This window comes from Platalea leucorodia, assembly GCF_965183815.1.
Source record: "Platalea leucorodia genome assembly, chromosome: Z".
Taxonomy (NCBI): Eukaryota; Metazoa; Chordata; class Aves; order Pelecaniformes; family Threskiornithidae; genus Platalea; species Platalea leucorodia.
Window position 1 is genome coordinate 13,317,194 of NC_138858.1, and position 23,506 is coordinate 13,340,699.

The window sequence follows — 23,506 nt, forward strand, 5'->3', positions numbered from 1 at the left end:
CTGCTAGCATGTCTCTCCTAAATTACAGACTAGTGAAAGTAATTAACCTATCTGGCTTCTATTTAAATGGAAGCACTGTTGTGTATAAAGGGTGCTGGAATCTAAGGAGACTCAGTTTTTCTGTGATGTTTCTCATCCTCAGCCCTGCAGGCACAGCCATGCCTTCAGCAGCTGTCCCTCCACTGAGGACTTTCTGAAATTTCAACAGTTCTCTGGTTTGAGGTACTAAGGCTGGATGACTGGTTGGGTATGAATGGAGATGTTGCATACAATCTACTGGAAGAAGTCTTCCTAGGATGAGAGGGAGCCTGATCGAATTCAGCTGGCTTAAACCAGGTGTTCAACATGAACTGATGAACACTCCTATTGCCTGCACTTTAAAACCCCTGCAATATCTAACCCTTTTTAGAGCTAGTCTAGGTCACAGGGCAGTAGAAATACCAGGGACCTTGTGTCATTGGGGCGCTCTCTATTGTTAACACCTGTAAAATACCATCAAGTCTGCAGCAACAGGAGCAGGGAGGAAAGTAGAGTAACGTCAGAGTAGTTAAGGTCACTAGCTATTCTGTCTGTCCTCCTTGCACTTCCAGCTGTATAGTATATTTAAAGTACTCAGAGCTATGCAAGTTTACATCAGCTGCAATTTGACCTCTGAAGTTATTCAGTAAAGGTTTTTGCTTATTGAGGAAGATAACAACTACTACCACTATGTTGTTGCTTACACAGAAATACCACACACTTTTTTTGTCAGACTTTGCCACTTGGATGATTTAGATTAGCATTCATGTGAGTTAAAAGGAACATCCAACCTCATTAACTTTTGAGGGTAATGGCTGTCTCCCAGAATTAGCTTTGAAAATCTCTGCTTTAGATTACAGCCATATACTAAAAAGAGATTTCAGAATGGCTACAACACTCTATCCTCATTATCTGCATAATTAAGTACGTTCAGTTTATAAGACACAGACTGATTTTCTAACAGCCAGATAAGTTCAGACCAAAAGGACGTTTTACCTGTGTAAAATCTCTCCCTTACGTTCACTAGTAAAGAACATTCTGCAGTTACAAGTCTCCTGACAATCGTGTCATTTGTGCAGTGGAAATAACCTGTCCTACGCACCCTCCCCAACTTCTACAGGTGTAGAAATTTATTTGTGTCAGTAACTTGCAAATACAATCCAACAACACACGAGCACCAGCTGTATTCTGTAACAGCATGCTATTTCTATATAATCGTACTGCTAGCCATGTAATCCCAGTCTATTTTTTCACAGGCAGTTAAAACATGGTGGCTACTCAATTCACAAAAGGATCAACATTCAATGATGATGGTTTGTGAGCAGCATAAATGGAATTAATACTGTCACAAAATTCTATTAGTTCATTATCTGAACCTACTCTCAAACAGAACAGTGAATTTGGTAAAAATAAAAAGAGGAGAAAGAAGGGAGAGGAGTTTTCAAAAAGATAATAGAATAGAATGACATACAGCTGAACCTACAACAGCTACTCCAACTGCCTGACCAATTCAGGGCTGACCAAAAGTTAAAGCATGTTATTAAGGGCATTGTCCAAATGCCCCTTAAACACTGACAGGCTTGGGGCATCAACCACCTCTCTAGGAAGCCTTTTCCAGTGTTTGACCACCCTCTCCATAAAGAAATGCTTCCGAATGTCCAGTCTACGCCTCCCCTGGTGCAGCTTTGAACCATTCCCACGCGTCCGGTCACTGGATGCCGGGGAGAAGAGCTCAGCACCTCCCTCTGCCCTTCCCCTCCTCAGGAACCTGCAGAGAGCAATGAGGTCGCCCCTCAGCCTCCTTCTCTCCAAACCAGACAAGCCCAGAGCCCTCAGCCGCTCCTCACAGGACATGCCCTCCAGCCCTTTCACCAGCTTTGTTGCCCTCCCCTGGAGGCATTCAAGGATCTTCGCATCCTTCCTAAATGGTGGGGCCCAGAGCTGCGCACAGAGCTCAAGGCGAGGCCGCACCAACGCTGAATACAGCGGGATGATCCCCTCTTTTGACCGGCCGGCCGTGCTGTGCTTGGTGCACCCCAGATGCGGTTTGCCCTCTGGGCTGCCAGGGCACGCTGCTGCCTCACAGTGAGCCTGCTGCCCACCAGCACCCCCAGATCCCTTTCTGCAGCCCTGCTCTCCAGCCACTCCTCTCCCAGGTTATACTTGTTTCACTCTATCCCAGGCGCAGAATCCCGAGTTTGTTCTTGTTAAATTTCATCCCATTAATCACTGCCCAGTGCTCCAATCTATCTGGATCCCTCTGCAAGGCCTCCTGCCCCTCAAGAGAGTCAACAGCACCTCCCAGTTTGGTACCATCAGCAAACTTGCTAATGGTGCATTAGCAAGATCCTGCACCCAGATCATTGGTCTTGTAGTTTTGAAAAACTTAGTAAACATTTTTATTGACACCTGAAATGGAAAATATTTGTTGTGCATTAGTTGTCATGATTGTCAGCTACACTGATAGCTAAACTGCCTATTTGTGAGGTGAACCATGAATAAGTTGTACTACAACAGAATCAGAATAAATTTTTAAATTTCACATGACTCAAAACCTACTTCTCCCCACTCCAGAAGAAATATCTTAGTGCATTTTTAGTTTTCATGGAGAAACAGACTGCTCCACATGACCCTGAACTCTCCTTGACTTCAATGGAAAGTGAAGTTGTGAAACACCTGTAGATACCAGCATCCTAATCTAAAGAAAGCTAAGAAGTGTCAGGTCCTTCCACAGATTAAAACCTACGACAAAGCACATCAAATGAGTGCTCCCTACTAATACTAACAAACATCACAGAATATGTTGCAGTATATTTAAACAAATTTAGTATACTGCAGTCATTGTTTTGATGACCTCACATTCTGCAATTCATCAGCTGCCAGTGAAATGACTGCACAATATTTAATTAACTCTTGAAGGATACACAGGTATTCGAGTGTTTGTTATGGCTTCAGATTAATACTAGAAGTAAAAAGCTTGCATGCTGTGGCAAAAACAGCAGAGTTATAAATGCAAGAGATATGAATGTAAAGAATGTAAAAATGCTTCTTTGTAGGCCTCAAGACATGACACAGAGCCTCCCCCATCTGCTCCACAGCAGTAATGAGTATTACACAGATTTTTAGCACGCAAGCATGCTCTGTTCTACCGTCCCAAAAGCTCAGCAAACCAAAACCCTAGAAACAGTTAACACGCAACACTTGCTGAGGTCTTTAGCAAGCCGGGCAGCTTTTGTCTTCTGCACAAAGGATTTGTGAAGACATGTTAACAAAAAAAAATTTAAAAAAAAGGCAAAAAAGCAGGTCATTGGTCCTCTCTGCTGCCTATAATAGGTCATTTTGAAAAAAAAGTTCAATATCACAGTTGACATGAATTTACCTCAGTCCAGTTGCTCACTGTCCAGTCAGACGGGCACAAGACATCTCTGTTGCATGACAGATGCGTCTTTGGTTTAAGCAGGTGCTGGCACTCTGTGACAGCCAGCGCCTGCTCATCAGATCCCACTGTCTGGATGCAAAGAACAGTTCGCTTCTTCTGGCCTGTTGGGCCACACGTAGTTGAACATTTCTGCCATTCTCCTGCCCACCATCTGAAAACCAGGGGGGTAAAGAACCATCAAAAAACAAACCCTCACAAGGACATTAAGGAAAAGTTCAGAGACTACAAGGAAAAGAAACAGTAATTTAAATTCATGGTTCAGACCTATGCTTTTCATATTAAGTCCCGATTACTCAAGCTTTCCCATCTGCCCTGTGCTCTAGTGCCTGCCAGTCACTGAAAGATGCTTATTCCCAGACAGCAGTAGGCACTGAGTATTACGTTTCTACAACGTGTAAGAATTCACTGAGTAGATGGTCTTTCAAATCTAAATTTGAGGAACTGCTAGCAAGTTTAGTAATCTATTTACCCTATTGTTTATCTGCTTATAAACAGTACAGAAAATACAGTTTATAACTCAGTACAGAAAGCGTTAACAAATGACAATCACCGGAGAGTGTGTAATGACAGCACAGAGGCAGAGGTCCCCTCACACACATCTATGCAGCCAGTACTGCAGAAGTGCTCAAACTGGCCCTGCATTACCTCCAGAAGAAGCAGCAGCAAGGCACGCCACCCCAAAAACTAGGCTAGTCAGAGCTATGCTGCGTGCACCCATGTGGGATCAGTGCCCTGCAGTGCTGTACCTCTGAGCCTAGTCTCTGGGTCTGCACTAGGCTGGACTTTTCTGTACTTTGTTCCTTCATGAAATAAAGGAGGCACCCTTATGTGTCTCTCTCCTGATTAAACAGGGTCTTCTGTAGTGTGCTATGCAATGTTCCACCGAATGAAAGAGAAATGTTTCCTCTACCGCAGTATTTTTCAACGCAAAACACCTTACCAGCAAGAGCCATCCCCTTTATATTTGGTTTACCTTAGCCTTCCTCCAGCTTCATCCACCTATTTCTTCTCATGCTGACCCAGAGTGGATCAAATATCTGCATACTTACCTTCAATGATAAGAAAGCAGGGCAAAAACTTCTGGGTTTCTACTATTTGAGAAGCATTGGCATCAACTGTGATATTTGCCTAAAGAGGTACCTTTATACTTTAAAAAAAAAAACAAAACAAAACAAACCAAAAAACCTCTTTTTCCTTCCAGTTTAGAGTGCCCTAGGAAAGAACATAGCTCCAAGCTGCTGAATAAAAAATCTGGTCCAGCTGTGAACTCTAAGCCACAAGAGCTCCTAGGCAATATTACTTGTTCCTGAGTTTTGAAGCAGCCTTATGTTTTCAGCCTTATGCTGAAAACAAAACCAGGATATATTTAGAAAACACCTTTCTAGATAGAAAGGTGGAAAAAATTGGTTTTGGCTTACAACCATTCCATTGTATTTTTTTCCTTTTAAGGTCAATGAACTTAGAGGAAAATAATCCCATTTTGATAAACACATCGAAGTTCAACATCAAATTTTATAACAGTTTTTGCTCCTTGCCTTGTCTCCCATCTTACTGCATTTCTGGCTTCTTCAGACAATCTGTCAGATTTCTGACAATCCCTCTCCCCTTTCCTCTGGAGTTTCCATGTTCCTTCTCTGTTTCCTGATTAATTTGTTCTCCAGTTGCAAATGAGCTGTCACTGATGTGGAAGGCACTAATATGTATTCCTGATCATGTGAAAAAAAAAAAGACTCAGAGCAATCAAGCTATGCACACAGCTCATTTGTGCAACCATCTGGTCTTCTCTGGGGTACCTACACCTACCTTCTTCTCTTTAGTTATATATATATATACACCACAACCTGATCCAGTTGAAGATGTCCCTGCCCATTGCAGGGGGTTTGATTAGATGACATTTAAAGGTCCCTTCCATCCCAAAGCATTCTATGATTTCCTTTTAAATTACCCTAGAAGCAATTTAGGGCACAGACTGTTCTGCTACATGCTCTAGAATGCAATCTATTGCCACCACAACCCTGTGTGAGGCCTCTGGACATTGCTGTAATAAAAGAACAAGTTATTTTTCTCCTTCTCCTGCCTTTCTTTGGATTGTTTCTTGCTCTTCCAAGCTTCTGCAAACAACAAAGGAAAACTAACAAGTGGTTAAAGAGAAAAAGTGAGTGGAATGCAGCAATAAAAAAGAGAAAAATACATTATTGCAACCTGAATCAAGCCATTTCAGGGTTGTTTTCATGTCTTGCATCTTCTTTCCAATTTTATCATCTTTAGTATCTTGTAAATTACTGACACTTCAGCACAAATGGAACTTGAAGCATGTGAATTGCCCTATTAATTTTAATGGTACCAGATCACATATTTCAAGCTACAGACATGCTAAGCTGACACGCCATCTCTCACCATTTTCATAGAATCATAGAATCGTCAAGGTTGGAAAAGACCCTTAAGATCATCGAGTCCAACCGTTAACCTAACACTGCCATGTCCTCGAGCACCACGTCTACCCGTGTTTTAAATACCTCCAGGGATGGAGACTCAACCACTTCCCTGGGCAGCCTGTTCCAATGTTTGACCACCCTTTCAGTGAAGAAGCTTTTCCTAATATCCAACCTAAACCTCCCCTGGCGCAGCTTGAGGCCATTTCCTCTCATCCTATCACTCGTTACTAGGGAGAAGAGACCGACCCCCACCTCGCTACAGCCTCCTGTCAGGTAGTTGTAGACAGCAAGAAGGTCTCCCCTCAGCCTCCGCTTCTCCAGGCTCAACAACCCCAGCTCCCTCAGCCGCTCCTCACCAGACGTGTGCTCTAGACCCTTCACCAGCTTCGTTGCCCTTCTCTGGACACGCTCCAGCACCTCAATGAGGACATTTGTAGTGAGGGTCCCAAAACTGAACACCGTACTCGAGGTACGGCCTCACCAGTGCCGAGCACACGGGCACTATCACCTCCCTGGTCCTGCTGGCCACACTATTCCTGATACAAGCCAGGATGCCATTGGCCCTCTTGGCCACCTGAGCACACTGCTGGCTCATGTTCAGGCGGCTGTCAGCCAACACCCCCAGGTCCTTTCCCTCCAGGCAGCTCTCCAGCCACTCCTCCCCCAGCCTGTAGCGTTGCATGGGGTTGTTGTGACCCAAGTGCAGGACTCAGCACTGAGCCTTGTTGAACCTCATACAGTTGGCCCCGGCCCAATGATCCAGCCTGTCCAGGTCCCTCCGTAGGGCCTTCCTACTGTCAAGCAGATCAACACTCCCACTCAACCTGGTGTCATCTGCAAACTTACTGAGGGTGCACTCAATCCCCTCATCCAGATCATCAATGAAGATACTGAACAGGACCGGCCCCAATACTGAGCCCTGGGGAACACCACTCGTGACCGGCCGCCAACTGGATTTGACTCTGTTAACCACCACTCTCTGGGCTCGGCCGTCCAGCCAGTTTTTAACCCAGTATAGAGGGCACCCATCCAAGCCGTGAGCAGCCAGCTTCTCCAGGAGAATGGTGTGGGAGACAGTGCCAAAGGCCTTATTAAAGTCCAAGCAGACAACATCCACAGCCTTCCCCTCATCCACTAAGCGGGTCACTTTGTCATAGAAGGAGACCCAGTTAATGAAACAGGACCTCCCTTTCATAAACCCACGCTGGCTGGGCCTCATCCCTCGGTTGTCCCGCACTTGCTGCATAATGGCACTCAAGATGATCTGCTCCATGACTTTTCCTGGCACCGAGGTCAGGCTGACAGGCCTGTAGTTCCCCCGATCCTCCTTCCGACCCTTCTTGTAGAGGGGTGTCACATTTGCTAACTTCCAGTCATCTGGGACCTCCCCGGTTGACCAGGACTGCTGATAAATAATGGAGAGTGGCTTGGCAAGCTCCTCTGCCAGCTCCCTCAGTATCCTCAGGTGGATCCCATCTGGCCCCATGGACTTGTGAGCATCCAGGTGGAGGAACACGTCAGTGACTGCCACCTCTTTGACAACTGGGGCTTCACTCTGCATCCTATCTCCATCTCCCAGCTCAGGGGCCTGAAAAACCCGAGGATGACTAGCTTGACTATTGAAGGCTGAGGCAAAGAAGGCATTAAGTACCTCTGCCTTCTCCTCATCCTTCATGGCCAGGTTACCTTCTGCATCCAACAAAGGAGGGAGATTTTCCCTGGCCCTCCTTTTGTCACTGACATATTTATAAAAACTTTTTTTGTTGTCTTTAACAGCGGTGGCCAGTTTAAGTTCCAGCTGCGCCTTCGCCTTTCTGATCTTCTCCCTGCATAACCTCACAACATCCTTGTAATTCCCCTGAGTCACCTGCCCCTTCTTCCAAAGGTGGTAGGCTCTCCTTTTTTTCCTGAGTTCTAGCCAAAGCTCTCTGTTCAGCCAGGCCGGTCTTCTCCCCCGCCTGCTCGACTTGCGGCACATGGGGACGGCCTGCTCCTGCGCCTTTGAGATTTCCTCCTTGAATAACATCCAGCCTTCCTGGACCCCTTTGCCCTTCAGGACTGCCTCCCAAGGGACTCTGTTAACCGGACTCCTGAACAGCCCAAAGTCTGCCCTTCTAAATTTCAGGGTAGCGGTCTTGCTGACCCCCTTCCTTACTTCACCAAGAATTGAAAACTATCATTTCATGGTCACTGAGCCCAAGACAGCCTCCAACCACCACATCACCCACCAGACCCTCTCTGTTCGTAAACAGCAGGTCCAGCGGGGCACCTCCGCTGGTTGCCTCCCTCACCAGCTGTGTCAGGAAGTTATCTCCCACACACTCCAGGAACCTCCGAGAGTGCTTTCTCTCTGCTGTGTTGTATTTCCAGCAGACATCTGGTAAGTTGAAGTCTCCCACGAGAACAAGGGCTAGGGACTGTGAGACTTCAGCCAACCACTTGTAGAATACTTCATCTGTTTCTTCATCCTGGTTGGGTGGTCTATAACAGACTCCCACCAGGATATCTGCCTCGTTAACCTTCCCTCTGATCTTTACCCATAAGCACTCAACCTTATCATTACTGTTGTTAGGCTCCAGACAGTCAAAACACTCCCTTCAAATGGCTCTTAGTGAGGGTTCAGCAGTTTGCAGGTTTAAATACCAAACTCCTAGCAATAAATTATCAGAGCCTACTACAGAACCTACTTTGATCACCAGCAATGGTGTGCGATTAACTATTGCACACAAAATATTTTTAAAAAGTCATGGAAGAACGTAAGGTGACCCAAAGTTAGGAAATTCCAGAATTAAGATTTTATCCTATTGCACCTTCATGGTCAATCTTAAATTACATTTAGTCATGTAACTTCTTCTGTAGAGTTCTTCCTCCTTCAGTGCAGGTAACAGATGGTACTGGTGAGCCAAACAGTTAATTGCTTGTCACCCTGATTACCCCACACACTTCAAAAAACTTGCTGTAACCGCAAGTTTATTCTTATCAATAACTGGAGTTTTTGATGATGCATTTTCCTATTTCCATTCTAGGGTACATGCATGTGCCTTAAGCACTCAAGCATGAGAAAATTAACATGGAAGCACATGGACTCTTGTCTCTTCATGGTCCACACTGAGGACTTCTGAACTGGGGCATCCCAGCAGAAGGGGAAGAAAGGCAAAGCAAGGATGGAAGAACATCTACCATCCGTTTGTCTGTTCTGGTACAGGATGCCCCAAAGCAGGTCCCGGACCACACGGAAGGGAGCAGCACCTGAGTGACAGGTAGCTGTGCTGATTGTGGTGAAAGACTGGGACAAGTTGGTAGAAACTGAAGCCTGATGGGAGTCGCCATCCAACACTTGTTCCTACCTCTGGTTTCTGATGGCATTTACCACTACAGCAACTGAGTAGTTCTTAAAGATTAATGCATCACCTGGTCCCTGCAAAGTGACAGGACTGTCTTATCTCCACAGGCAGGCATGGAAGGATTGTGGTAACCAACAAACAAACAAGCAACATGCGTGATTTGGGTAATTAATTTGTGTGAGCACAAATTTTCCTGAGGATGTCAAACTAGAGAGCGGTCTGTATGGTGAAAGCATAACCTCAGTTTTCACCTGCAGCTGTGAGTGCTCAGCTCTTCTGTAATCCAGCCTGGGACAGAAGTAGACAGAAAATCTGATTCTCTCAGGTGGCATTCAGCTGCCTTAAATGAGACCTATGAGTTTCCAAGGTCTGTAACAATTAAGGCGGGGCCCAACAGCCTTGGGCATTATACAATTCTCATCTATACCTAGATGATGTGTGCTGAATGAGGTGCGGATCCTGTTGAAAAAGTAGTAGCACAGGATTTTGGAACCAAAGTTTGCTATAATCATGCCTCCGGGGCTGAATGTTCCCTCCCACCATATCGTGTCACACCTAAAGAAAGACTGTCTTCTTTTACTATGTATTTGCATAGCATCAGGCACAGCGGATACCAAAAGGGCACTGATTTTCACTCTGTGTATTATAAGAGAAACAAGATTTCCTATTCTTATTATGCTGCTGAAGTCTACTAAGCAGTCTGGAAGCAGGACAATACAGTAACAGCAGCTAAAAAGCAGGAGATCCCAAGTACTTGTGAAATAATGTATTTATGGTTACTCTGTTCAAGTGGGTAGTCAGGTTGAAAAGGCTCCAGGCAATTTTCTTTACAGGGGAGAGCAAAACTTTTATTCACAACACTGTAAGCAGTTAAAATCTCACTCTTTTTCTTCAAGTAGTATCTATTGATTTTTATGATTAACACCTATGGAGCTAAATACCTGCCTACCAAAGAAACATATAACTGGAAACCATATTCCATAGCATAACATGAAAAAAAGCATGCATTTATGCTACAGTCTCATTGCACTCCTGATAAGCAATACCACTCAAGTTTTACATGAGTGGTTGTACAACACTTTAACTCTCAACTGTTTAGCCATCTTTATTTTGTTCTGAGTCAACATGTGGCATACATGTATTGCAACATTTTAAAATTTTATTTGTTTTGCTCCAGATTCTTTTAGTAGAAAGTGTGGGAAAAATAACGGTAGACCAAATCAGCTAACAAACAAGAATGTTAAGACTCAGACTTCTCAGAACTCTGACATTTAAATGGTTTATAATTAACTTCCTGAAATGGATTAACTGGATAAGATCTGGTTTGTGAAAGTCACAAACACTATAGTAATGTTAGTCTTTGCCTATAGCTGCCATTTGATAAATTATCTAACTCTGATTTAGTAGTCTAGTAGCTAGTTTCATGGTAGCATGTTTTCCATCAGTGGGATTTAGCAGATCATAGGATGGAGGGTTATGCAAGAGAACATCCTTCTTGTTCTGGACAGGATGTTCCTATAGAGGAACTGGTTCACTGCTGGGAAGCGTGAGATCATCTAATAGTTTGAGTCCTGTGGCTGCAGCACTAACCAAAGGTCCCCTGCAGTGTTAACAGCACTGTCCTCAACTCGAGCACAGAATTTAGCCACCTCTCTACAGAGCACTTGGTCTTCAGCAGCTTCACATGAACTCTCAGTTATCCTGTATCATGCCATATCAGACAGTCACACCTTCCTCCAACACTGAGATTTTCTTTAGAACAAACAAACAAACAAACCACCAACCTGCACTAAGTGCTGGCTTGCATTTCAGATGAAGATGTGTAACCATCTGTCCGGATTAGAGGTGACACATATGCATGGAAAGTAAATACCAACTAAATTCCATGCTGGGACTAGAGCCTGGAACAGACTGGATCTACAAAATGAAGGGCTTGGAAAGGGTGGATAGGAATTCATTGTTCACTGCCATCTCTTCCAACAGAAGAACTCGGGGCCACCAATAGAAGCTAGTGAGAGCAAGGTTCAAAATAGTTAAAATGAGGTGGTGCTTTACACAGTAGGCATTAAAGCTGTGGCACGTCTTGCAGAGGAAGTTGTATATGACAGAAGTTTTAGAATGTTGCAGAGGGAGGCTGGACAAGTACTCGGAAGAGACATCCATTGGAGGTTACTGATTAGACAAGCCATAAAAGCCTCTGTAAATGCCAGAGGCATCTTGAATTAAAACCAGTAGGGAGCTGGAAGAGTATTACAAAGAGATGTAATTTATGCTTGCCTTGTCTTTTCCTTAGGCATGTAGGCCCTGCTGGAAGCCAGAACAGCGACTTAGATAGACCCTTGGTCAAACTACTACAGTCACTCTTCTGTTATTAAAAGAAAAATAAATACACAACGTGACTCTAGAACTAAATACGTAAGGGTTTCCTGCACTGCATTTTGTCAGTATTTTGCTATCCTCAGAAGGATAACTAGCACTTTCCTCTACAGTGCAGAATGAGCTTGAGAAAGTATCACTCAGGCTGGTGGCATACAAGAGCTTTTCTGCCTGGCCTGCAGAAAGACCTTCGTTCACCTATCACATAATTCTACAATCTGCCCAACAAGGGACAAATTCTGTTCCCTCACTTTCAAGAGCAGGTCTGAATAATGCAGTAACTTAGAACAAATGGGATAAATTGAGCTCATTTGGAACTTTGGAATAAATGGCACAGTTTATATGTGCTATAAATAAAAAACACCCCAACATATGTGGGTAGCCTCAGCTCTTAACTAGTCAACTAGTTAATAAGTTTGATCTACTGTCAGTGATTTCCTAGCAATCTACAAAGAATTATGAAATGCTGGTAGTTTATGCTTTTAACAGTCCTTTATAGAGGCTGCAAGCACAAAGATGTAATTCCCAGAGGAGGCATCATATACTGTTGTGAAGATACTGGGAAACAACTAATAAAACGAACAGCCATGCAGAGTTTTTTACATTAAAGCTTCATGAAATTCACTGCTGGCAAATGTAACGCCATACATTTTAAGAGAATCATTGTAATGACTTTGATTTTTTTCTGATTTAATTACAATTACTAGGGAAAGACTGGTATACCACTGCGAACAGCATGATAAACAATTCCCGAAGACAATGAAAGACAAAAGCAAGATGTTCCAGTACCTAAAGCACGAAACTAAAACCAATGTTGATCCCTTCCAGCAAATCTGTGCCTATTTTACAAGCCCACAGTTCTGCTCTGTTACCTGGAATATTTGCTCTGGTTAGTCTTCCTTATCCTACTTGCTAAAATGGTAGAACAGAAGAAACAGAAATGAAGATGAATTAAAATCATGTTATGGGAATGGAAAAAATGATTCCCATGTGATCACAGAATAAAGAAAGCTGCACTTCACTGGAAGGAAAAGTAAGAAGGGACATGATAAAAAGATGACGAATAGTAAGTGTTATAAAGAAGGTATAATAATTAGAGTTACAGAAGTGGGCATTTCCACTCATCCTCCCTCACAAAAAGGACAAAGGAGTATCAAAAACCAGTGAAAAACAGCACCAAAAGGCTTAAAAAAACCTCTCTGCAAGTTAATTTTTTGAACGCACAGTAATACATTATCACTCGAGCTAAGACAAGAATAGGATTTTTAAGATAAATAAGAATTTGTATGGTTTTCAGGCACGCCTGCACCTAAACTGAACAAAAAGAGTATCTATACAGATGAGAGCAATCTCTGCCATTCCCAGCACGGACTGCTCAGTAACTTGCACTGGAAACTTTGTAGAGCAGCCCACTCCTAATCTGTCCATTACTGCATTTCTGCCACCTTGCTCTGAAATGCTTGGGAGCTCTCACTGCGGCAGGCCTTAGATGCCACACTAATCTGGTATTAGAACGAACATTTTCCTTTGGATAAGGCTGCTATTTAGCATTACCAGAGCCCTCCCAGTATCCGTTACCTGGGTGGACAGTCCTTTTCGTAGCATTTCTTTTGTCGCCCATTTGGCTGTGTTGCTGGGTCGCAGAAGGAGTTTTTGATCGCTCCGCTTCCCTTCCGCATGCAGTGGGCAATCTGGCGCCGCACCCCTGCGTGAGAAAGACATAAAAAAATTTAATGGTAATCTATGTAGGCTGGGAATGAGCTGTAGAAATCTTCTAGCATGGGGAGTACACACTGGTCGTACTCCACATCCCAGAATACAGTAACAGCTGTGAAAGTCCTGCTGAAGGTCTGGGCTAAGTCTGGTATGAGCATCCTTTAATCAAGCTGAAAAGGTGTTAAGCAGAGCTCTTTTGCATCAGATAGCTCAAGCAACACATTAGAAAGCACTTTCCTTAACCTCAATTTAGTTGTCAGCCTCAGAAAGGGCTCCTGCAGACCCTGAAGCAGGTTTAAAGGGCTATGAATGGTTCTTGGATTACTCACAGATAAGAGGCAACTCAGTAGCATCAGGCTGTTCACAGCAAGGTCATTTTTCCTGATCTTTTCTTTGTATTTCTGGGAAGGCTGGTTAAGCAGCATACAAACTGGAGTGTATCAGCAAAACTATAACCCTGTGACTCTTAACGCTGAATTCCACTTTCAAGAAGCCTTGGTACAAATCTTGACTGAAAATCATGATGCCATAATATGAGGGAGAAAATCTTCTGTTTCTAAATAACTAATACACAGCGCTCATCACAAGAGGCAAAGCACAGTAATGATGAGAGACAAAGAGACATCCCATACATACAATCTGGGTTATTTCCACTTACAAAAACTCCCACGCATTTAACAGAAAGAAACATGAACCAAAATACTGCATTACCCTAGTGTGAATCCAAAGAAACACTGTTTCCAGGGGCCTGCCTTCCCTACAGTTTTGCAATAATTTGAGGTAGGTCCTGTGCTGCAAATCAAGTGTAAAAAAAGTATTGCAATATTACAGTTTGAAAGGTTGTAGCTAGACCGATACAGAGGAATTAAAGTCGTGGCATTAGGCCCAAACAAATCCCAAGGACTAAAAAGACTGAAGAAGCCTTGTTTATTAACTCTCGTTAAATTAACTGTGCTGTTAATTCACAGCAGTTAATATGCAGATGGTATGTCACTGTACCTCCATGACTTTTATTCTTCTGGGACACAAAAGGCCTAACAGCACTGTTACTATGGTGTCAGGGATAAGTGTTAGGCTATTTTGCAGAATGTTTAGGAATCAAGCTTTTCCTTGCCTCACACCTCCTAATAACCAGCATGGGAAACTATGTGGAAGATAAGAACAGTAATCCATAGATAATAATACTTGGGAAATAGGAAAATATTCCTCTATACAACATATACTTATGTTCGTCTATACAGCAATGTCCCCATATGGCAATTAAAATATATTTCCTAAAATTTCATGCTAGCATTATGGTTATCTTGCTTTAAGTAATTTCATAGCATTCAAATTTTTTCCTCTCCAAAATTTAACAATCTGCTTATAAAAATAAATACAGAAAAAACAGAATACCAACTCTAATACTAGGAAATCCAAAGCTAGCAACAGAGGTAACTTTTGGTGGGAGAACTGAGCATGGACTGCATGTGTGAAGGGGAGGTTATAGTCAGCTATTACTGGAAAAGGCCTCCACAACACAAGGAAATTAAAAACTTTCTATGCGTATTTGGGTCATTCCATAGAAGCAGACGGAAACCTGCATCTCATTTTTATAGCACCTTAAGACATCAGGTCTGTGACACTGTGAGGAAATGCTATAGCTTTTACAGTACTTTCAGACTTGGTGACTGAGACATATAAAACAATTACTGACAACAGCACAGGACTTGATGACTGAGTCTCCTCCAGCCATACATGAAGGTTGGTTTGCTAGAACAAGGATTAGTTTCACCTAGAAAGGAGGATTAAGGGACTGCAGCCCTGTGCTCCCATTAATACTCTTCGCTGAGGCATTCAAGCTCCAGGGTACATGATGTGGAAGTAGCTGCATGACTCTGCAGCGTGGCTGGATGTGGCTCTCTCCTGTCCCTAGGGGACTTCAAGCAGCAGAAAGCTTTCTGGTTCAGTGCAGGACTCCCAATGAGCAGTGGTCTGTTTCATGCTATGAAAAATATAACTGGAATAGTTAGCAACCTTCCTGCTAGTTGTAAACAAAGCAATTCACAAAAATATGTTTCTGTCCCTTTCAAAATCATGATATGTTGCTGTTACAAATGCAAATAAAAGAAGAACTTCCGCTTTGATAAATTTTTAGTGTCATCTCAACTGCTGTAGTTCACTTTAAAACCACCATAAACCTTTGCAAAAGTTTTGTTTTGAGGCTGTACATTCTCATAAAGCATTTGCTGATTGCTGGCATCAATAAACTGATTTATTCACACAAACAATTTTTATATTGGAAGTTATGTGAACTCCCACTGTAGTTTCAAAATCTGGAAAGTTCTGGGATGGATGCATATATTTAAAGGAGCCATAAATGCACAGTCTTTTCATCATGACTGTGTATAGTTCAGCTACAAAGTTGGAAGGAATCCTATATGCATATATTGATACACACATACATATGTAGCTATACATATAATGACATAATGAAACACAGATGTTTTTTTCAGCTTGAGCAAGTTGAACTAGAAAACACGGCAAAAGTAGAAAACTTGTCACCTCACACTGACTCTGCCCTACCAAACGTTTACACAGTTACATAACTTATATATGTAATATCCTATTTAAGTCACAGATTAAAAATTCTAAATATACTTAAAAACTCAGTAAAATTGGAAACCTAAACACTATTTCTATAGGCTCTGAGAGGGTAGTGGTTTTCCTCCCTTCACCTCTTTTACTTCTGTCTGACCACAGTGCTAACTAGTCCACGCTGACAACTGTTTTGCATGCACAAAGATGCTGGCTGTATTCATCAGGACGTTGTCTCTGTGGTCATAACCCCACTGCAAAGATCTTGCTTTTTCCTCTGGAGTGGGAACATCCCATTTCTTTCAGCTCACCTCAGCACTGATTGCACTGTAGCCCTTCCCACACCCATGTTTCTTTACACTGAAGTGTACCATCTCTGTGGAAAAAACCCTGCAAATATTTCTAGACAAAAAAAAAGAGAAACCAAGAATGACAACGGTCAGATCAAAGAATGGTCTTCAATTTCACTAAATCTGCTCAGAGATTGCTTCTATCTCTCTGTGCCACTTCATCCCTAATGCAGGACTTTTTAGATGGGAGGTTGACCTACCCAGCTCCTGATTTCTCACTTAGTTAGCAGGCTAAAATCATTTGGGTGTGGAAGGTTTTTGAAACAGAGATTAGAAATCTGTTGGCTGCATAGCCCTCAGTTTGGGCAAAATTAAGGCTGGGAACAACAGAAATGAAGGACCAGAAGCAAACATACAAAATGTGTACACAAAAGAGCATTAGCTGTAAAACTAATTTGAACACATAATTATTACAGCTGTGCATCAAATCAGATACTCTGCAAGGAGTTCACTTTGGCATTTGAATGAACAAATTATATTCGGTGCATGCACAAGTCACGTACACAATACAAGAGCCAACCTTTACATTCCTGGTGTTAACAAAACTTGGACTCATAATAGCAAAGGAAAATACAGGGACCTTTGTTTTCTGAAATCAATGCTACAAGCTTAGCACTACATTTCAGTTCAGGAACACCTGGAGGTAGTTTTGCAAAGTAGCCCTGATAACAGTTGTGAAGGATTTAGAGGGCACATCACAATTAACCCCCAAACAAATCTTACAGTTAAGTTCTTTTGCAAAGCTTTGAAAATTTGCCAATTACTGATGTTATCTATGGAGAAGTAAGTTGTTGAGGTTGCCTAATATGCTCCCTTAGTTGCAGCTGTGATGCACTTTGCTTCTTGTTACGTTCAATGCCACTCAAAGCTAGTTCTAAGAAACATGATTAAAACCTTTAGACAAGGATGAAAGATTTACACTTGTAATTTCTAATTGACCATTATTTAAAGAAAGAATAATGGGTGGTTGGTCTAGAAAACTCAGTGAGGCATTTAAATTAATCTTCCTATAAAAAAGCTTAAAGGCTTTAAATGCTGCCTTGGCAGTACACTCTGAAGGGACAGGCTCTTGGCCAGAGGATGCAGCAGTTTGCAGGACATTGTCCAGTCTGCACACATTCTGACTGCAAAGCAACTCTTTCTGCATAAAGCAAATGGCAGGCAGAGAGTCAAACTGTCCTGCAGTAAGGACAGAGCAAGCTTATAATTTTTGCTACAAATCATCCCCTTCAGTGTTCGTCTGTCGTGAAATGGATTGCAATGAAATTACTGAGCTATTTTCTACATTGCAAATGGATATCAGGTATTGCAATGTGTTCTCCTTTTCCCTGCATGCAGTATTAGGTATGTTTGCTGTAAGAAACATTGATTTTTCAGACAGTATTTTTTCCCTGTTAAGTGGTGTTATTGTAGACTGGTGTCGTGGTTTAACCCCAGCCAGCAACTAAGCACCACACAGCCGCTCGCTCACTCCCCCCCGGTGGGATGGGGGAGAGAATCGGAAGAGTAAAAGTGAGAAAACTCATGGGTTGAGATAAAGACAGTTTAATAGGTAAAGCAAAAGCCGCCCGCACAAGCAAAGCAAAGCAAGGAATTCATTCACTACTTCCCATCGGCAGGCAGGTGTTCAGCCATCCCCAGGAAAGCAGGGCTCCATCACGCGTAACGGTTACTTGGGAAGACAAACGCCATCACTCCGAACGTCCCCCCCTTCCTTCTTCTTCCCCCAGTTTATATACTGAGCATGATGTCATATGGTATGGAATAGCCCTTTGGCCAGTCTGGGTCAGCTGTCCTGGCTGTGCTCCCTCCCAGCTTCTTATGCACCTGGCAGAGCACAAGAAGCTAAAAAGTCCTTGACTAGTGTAAACTCTACTCAGCAAGAACCAAAACATCAGTGCGTTATCAACATTATTCTCATCCTAAATCCAAAACACAGCACTCTACCAGCTACTAAGAAGAAAATTAACTCTATCCCAGCTGAAACCAGGACAACTGGCCAGACCCACTCTTTGAGACTACAAAAGACAAGGGCACATGAAAGAAATGAAGGAAAACACAAGCACATTTGCATCTTCTGTTTCTCAGTTGCAATTAGTTACAGTTAGTTCAATAGTTCACCTTTCTTGGCCCTCCCTTTTGTCCTGAAAAATTATTGGTTTATTATTTACCAAATGATAACTGCAAAATTGCTTGAAGGTTATTTTACTACTAACTTTAGCCTAAATAAATGCAACTTTTCTTATCTCCTTGACCCCCACTGTAGGCTTGTCTTCGGTAAGACTTGTCATGCAGCACACCGATAGCAGAAGATGATCTTGCCTACTTCAACGCACTTTATCTTACAAACCTTTCAAAACTCTTCTAATGCCTGAAATTTGGCACAACAGGTCTGTTACTGCCAACGGCAATAAATTCTGAATCTAAACAGTGTACATTCAGATAAAATCAATCTCATCATTCAAAGCCAGAATGAAGTTCTGTGGAACTCAGGGAAGGGTGTTGCTTAATCCAGCAACATCGGGAACATTCAGTTCTGCTTTTATTCTGCCTCCTGGTCCTGAACTGAACTCGGAGGGATCAAACCACAATAATGCATAACTGTGTGAGACTTTCTGGTTCTAGGTCAACAATCACTACCATGCCCATATTCTCTCCTAAATGTAGCAAGACTTCAGAGTTTTCAAAGTTCCATAATGGCGGAGAGCTAACATTTTCCAAATACACCTTCCCTGCTCCTATGCCCTCTTTTTTATGCAGCAAAGCTCCAGGTATTTTTGCTGATGTGTTTGTGTTCTGATCATCTGGGCATAAATCTGCTATATTACTGCACCAGTGTGGTGCTTAGGAGGGCCAGCTAGCTCAGATACAGTGCCAAGCTAATATGACAACAGCACAGCTGGTCCACATTCACACAGCCCAGAGCACAACCAGATTATACATCAGGTACCTGCAGAAAGCCACAGACAGACTGTAATATCAGAGCTCCCCTGGTTCAAGTGATGCACTGAAGCTCTGTGCCAGGGTTTCCCTTTTTTCTGGGCAGGGAGTAAGTGACAATACCCTGGCTGCATCATATACTAGCAGATTACATCCTTCTTTGGACTTGTTCAGTTACTTTTATAAATGTATGTATCTAACAGGAAAGAGAGCAAAGGGTCTATTAATTTCTTTCCTCCTGTCCATGAAGGAATTCAGAGAACTGGGAAGGTTTCTGTGCCCTTTTTGAACTGTGGTGCACCTCTTCGTTCCCCTGCAAACTCACGTCAGTAAGTCCACAATCTTGCCTGAACGTATCATATCTACTTATGCAAAGAAAGAGCCAATAACCTCAAGAAATATTTATTAAGACCCCAAAGACAGTAAACAGGGCAAGCCACTTATTAAATAAGAACTGAAAAAAACCCTATATCCTGCAGTCCTCTGTTTAAGTAATCCATGTGGCAGCTAGAAATCAAAGCCAAGTCACACAGTTCTTTAGCCAGAAGGTAATACACAGGGTTATAATTTACTTAGTGAGAAACAGTTCTGGGAATAGTGCAGCTGATGTAAAAAAAAACCCAAACCAACATAATAAACAGCCTAATAACACTTTTTTCCTCCCTCTTTTTGTTATCATGTCAATTGTCACATTAAACACCGTTCACAACTAGGTATCAGAACTAAAACATACAGCATGCAATTAAGCAAAACACTTGTTTCAGGTACCTATTTAAAGAAAATGTTTTGTTTTTTTTTTTTTTTTTTCTGCTAACCAGAAAGCACATGGTGTTTTGCGCTCAGAAACTCTTCTCAAAAAAAACCCAACAAACAATCAAACCAAAAAACAAACCACGCAAATATTTGCACAAACATAAATATGGATGTATGAACATCTATATAATATGTCCATTATATATATAAAAATATTTTTTTATAATATAGGAATGTTATTTGTATGGGGTAACTTACACTATTCTTCTAAAATTCTTCTTTTAATCTTCTGAAATTAAGGCCATACAATATCCTTTGTTCAAACCACTGAAAATGCATTATTTCAGTGTCTTCCCTGACAGGAAAGATTAAAAAATTGTTACTCCTGTAATCATCACTGCTTCTAGACTCCCAACTGGATTTGTTAAAACATTTGTCTTTTTCTTTCCTTCTGGGAAGTAGTTAAAGGAAGCAATACTTATCAAAAAACACTGACAGTACCCTAGCATTAGAAAGAGAAAAGGTTTATTTTATGTTGTTTGTCCAGTGGCTGTAGCATCGATCCGATACTGTTCTGTACAGTTTTCATACAGATGGTCAAAGAACAAGGTTCCCATCCTATCTCCAGGACTCTTGCGTCCAGTGAAACTCAGGAACAAATTCAGATGAAAGGCTGCAATCTCTCCTGCCCAAGTGCAGACTTCCTTACACACAAGTTTTTTCTCATCTTTTAAAAATTATTCCCACAAAGAATGGATAAAAACCTCTCCTTTTGTAAAGAAACCTTCAGTCTTTTTATCATTATCATTGGATTACTGCAAGCATTAATTTCATCTCATTGACCTGTTAACTACTTTGAAGAAAGTTTTCCTGCTGGCATTTTCTCTGTGTTACCAAAGGCAAACTTCTAGACCTGTTGTTAGATCCTCCTTCATGGTCGTCATTCTGCTTGTCTGGTTTAACATGCTGCACAGAACTACAATATAACTGCAGCTGTTCCCAAGCCATTGTACTGAGACTTGCAAAGACGTGCAAGTTCTCAAGACTGATTTAAATAAAGTAATTACTGAGGAATGCACAAAAAGCATTGTTGCTTATCAAGGCAGGACAGAAATTAAGGATATTTTTTGTAGCTAACATATCGGAAAGACTCAGTAGGGAAACGAGTAAGTCATAAACTAGCATCGCTGTGAAGTACGGTTATTGTGAACAATATTGACAACAAATTATAAGGAAAAGAAAACTGTGGTTTTTCATTTTGGTTCACAGAGGTTGAGAATTTCAGGGCAGGTGTTATGGAAACCTATTTGCCTTAAATGATTTAATAACATTTTATTGTAAAGCCAAAATAAATTACTTTAACCATGTGATCTGATTTCCCACCAAATGCAGATTAAAGAACCTTACCTCTTTGAGGACACTGTCTGGATAACTTAAAGCAAACATGAGATTTGCCAGTAATGAAGACAAACAGTAACAGAAAAAGGAAGTAAGGAATTACCTCTTCCACAGGTAACACTGCAGGCTGTCCAGTCTCCGTACTGCCAAAAATACTCCGGTTCTCCAATCTCATTCTCATGACTTTCTTCTTTACGTACAGTATATTCATACTCGATGCCAGGGTTAGTTTCTTGAAAAAGTAGCTGGAAAAAGAGTGTGCTTTATTTAACTGCTTATAATTTTAATGATCTGGCCCAAAGCTTTCAAAGCGTGAAAACAGAAGAATCAGCAAGGTTTAAAGCAGATCATTTTGGAGCCTACTACCAGTTCAGAAAAAGCAGACTGGCAAAACTTCCATTTGTGCACTGACAGTGGCATATGTGTATCTTTTTAAGACACAGTTGTTTGCCATGCACTTTTGCAAGCACAGGTGGGAGTAAGTGGGTCAGCATAATTGGTGTCCTATTGACTGTAAGAAAAGATAATGCAAAGTCCATTCCCATCCAAGGCACTGCCAAATGTGCTGCTGATTAAGAGCTATTGCCTATCACCGTTATAAATTATAATTTCCCTACCCTTCTGAAATAGCTGTTACAAAAAAACAGTAGGTCAGAAAATTACAGACTTTATTCAGACACTGCTGCAGTATTATTTTTCAGTGCTTCTGGATTAAGAAGGAAAATTCCAATTGCGAAGAGCCACTCAAGAAATTTACCGTTTGGCTAATGAGAAGGAGAAAAGAAAGACATCATCAAGGGATAAAAGACTTCAGCAATGAACTTCTACTCTTCCTCCTAATTGTTTCCTTGACCTTGTTACAGACAGTGAAGATTGAGCACCCATTATAAGTGCCTTCTCACCAGACATTCAAAGTGTGAAAGTGGCTCCCATCACAACCCTAATACTTCTTTTAATTGCATGGTGGATACACAGGCAAACAAGGCAGGAAAGATACATTCAGAGAACAGAGGGGCAATTTAAAACTATTTTTGCAGAATTAACAGAAACGTGTTATGTTTAACTTAGAATCTATAAAGCAACATAAAAGAAACAAAAGGGAGCAACCTCAGTGGGTGTTAAATGGATCCATTTCACTTACCATAAGCTATTAACCCATCTATCTAATACTGTATTTTCTTGCTCAGTGTAAGCTGGCACTGCTGTCAGCCTTCCCCAGCTCTCACTGTTCACAGCCTGACATCAGCTCCCTTAAATAGTTACTTTTCGTCTGGGTCTGGTTCACATCACAGCCATGTGTTGGTCTAAACTGGCACAAGAGGAAAGGAAGTTTGGGCAAACGACTGACCAACTACAGGTGGCAGGACCCCTATCCTAGTGGCAGCACTGGATTATACCATCCTTTAATCATCATCAGACTATGATACTGGAAATCTGTTTTCAGACACGATGAACAACCCTCTCAACCAAGGTGTTTATTTCTCTCCAATTTCCAGCCTCAGTTTCAGAGCCCCAGCACATTCTGCTGCCATCCAGACCCTGCAGGTTCTGCTAGTGATCTCCTATTTACCTGAATCCATATTGATTCATTGGTGGGTCCTGGAGCAGTCAGATTTTCTAGATCCCCTGTTCTGTCATACTGAAATATCGTGCCTGCCACTTTGTATTCACCATTCCACTGGATGATAAAGCCTCCATTCAGGTAGTATTTTTCTGGGTCTTTGCTTCGCACAGCAAGGAAATTTCCTGCTTCTGCAACTTCCATGACTTTGATTCCCCTTGCACCTTTCGGAATTAGCCCAATATCAACGTATCCTAAGAGACAAGAAAGCTTTATGGAGATGAACAACAAAAATGTCCTTGCATTTTCCTTATGTATAAGATTATTAAAATACCAGCTTTGCTTGAAAATATATACAAATGTGCTATCATAGAGCTTGTATTTCGGTTAGTTAATAGCATAACTTTCCAAGCCAGTTTTTCCAGAATCAGTCAGGGAATACAAATACACATTGTGTTTAGGCAATGACAGTGGCATTTAGAAGGGATATGGAAGTGAATGATTTTCTGAGCTGCGCCAGGGGAAATCTACTTGACAGATAAGCATCAACATCTCCATAACCATATCCAAGGACTCTGGCATGCTGCAATGTGAGTACT

General features: G+C 42.0%; 1 protein-coding gene across 1 annotated transcript in view; it reads right to left on the bottom strand.

Annotated features, from left to right (window-relative positions):
• ADAMTS12 (ADAM metallopeptidase with thrombospondin type 1 motif 12) overlaps window positions 1-23,506 on the bottom strand; it is a gene marked incomplete at both ends in the record, with an annotated part of 171,234 nt that overhangs the window by 17,205 nt on the left and 130,523 nt on the right. Inside the window, 4 exons of the mRNA XM_082335624.1 lie at window positions 3,398-3,608; window positions 13,191-13,317; window positions 21,450-21,591; window positions 22,917-23,161. Coding sequence (XP_082191750.1) covers window positions 3,398-3,608; window positions 13,191-13,317; window positions 21,450-21,591; window positions 22,917-23,161 — 725 coding nt within the window. The remainder of the gene's footprint in view (window positions 1-3,397; window positions 3,609-13,190; window positions 13,318-21,449; window positions 21,592-22,916; window positions 23,162-23,506) is intronic.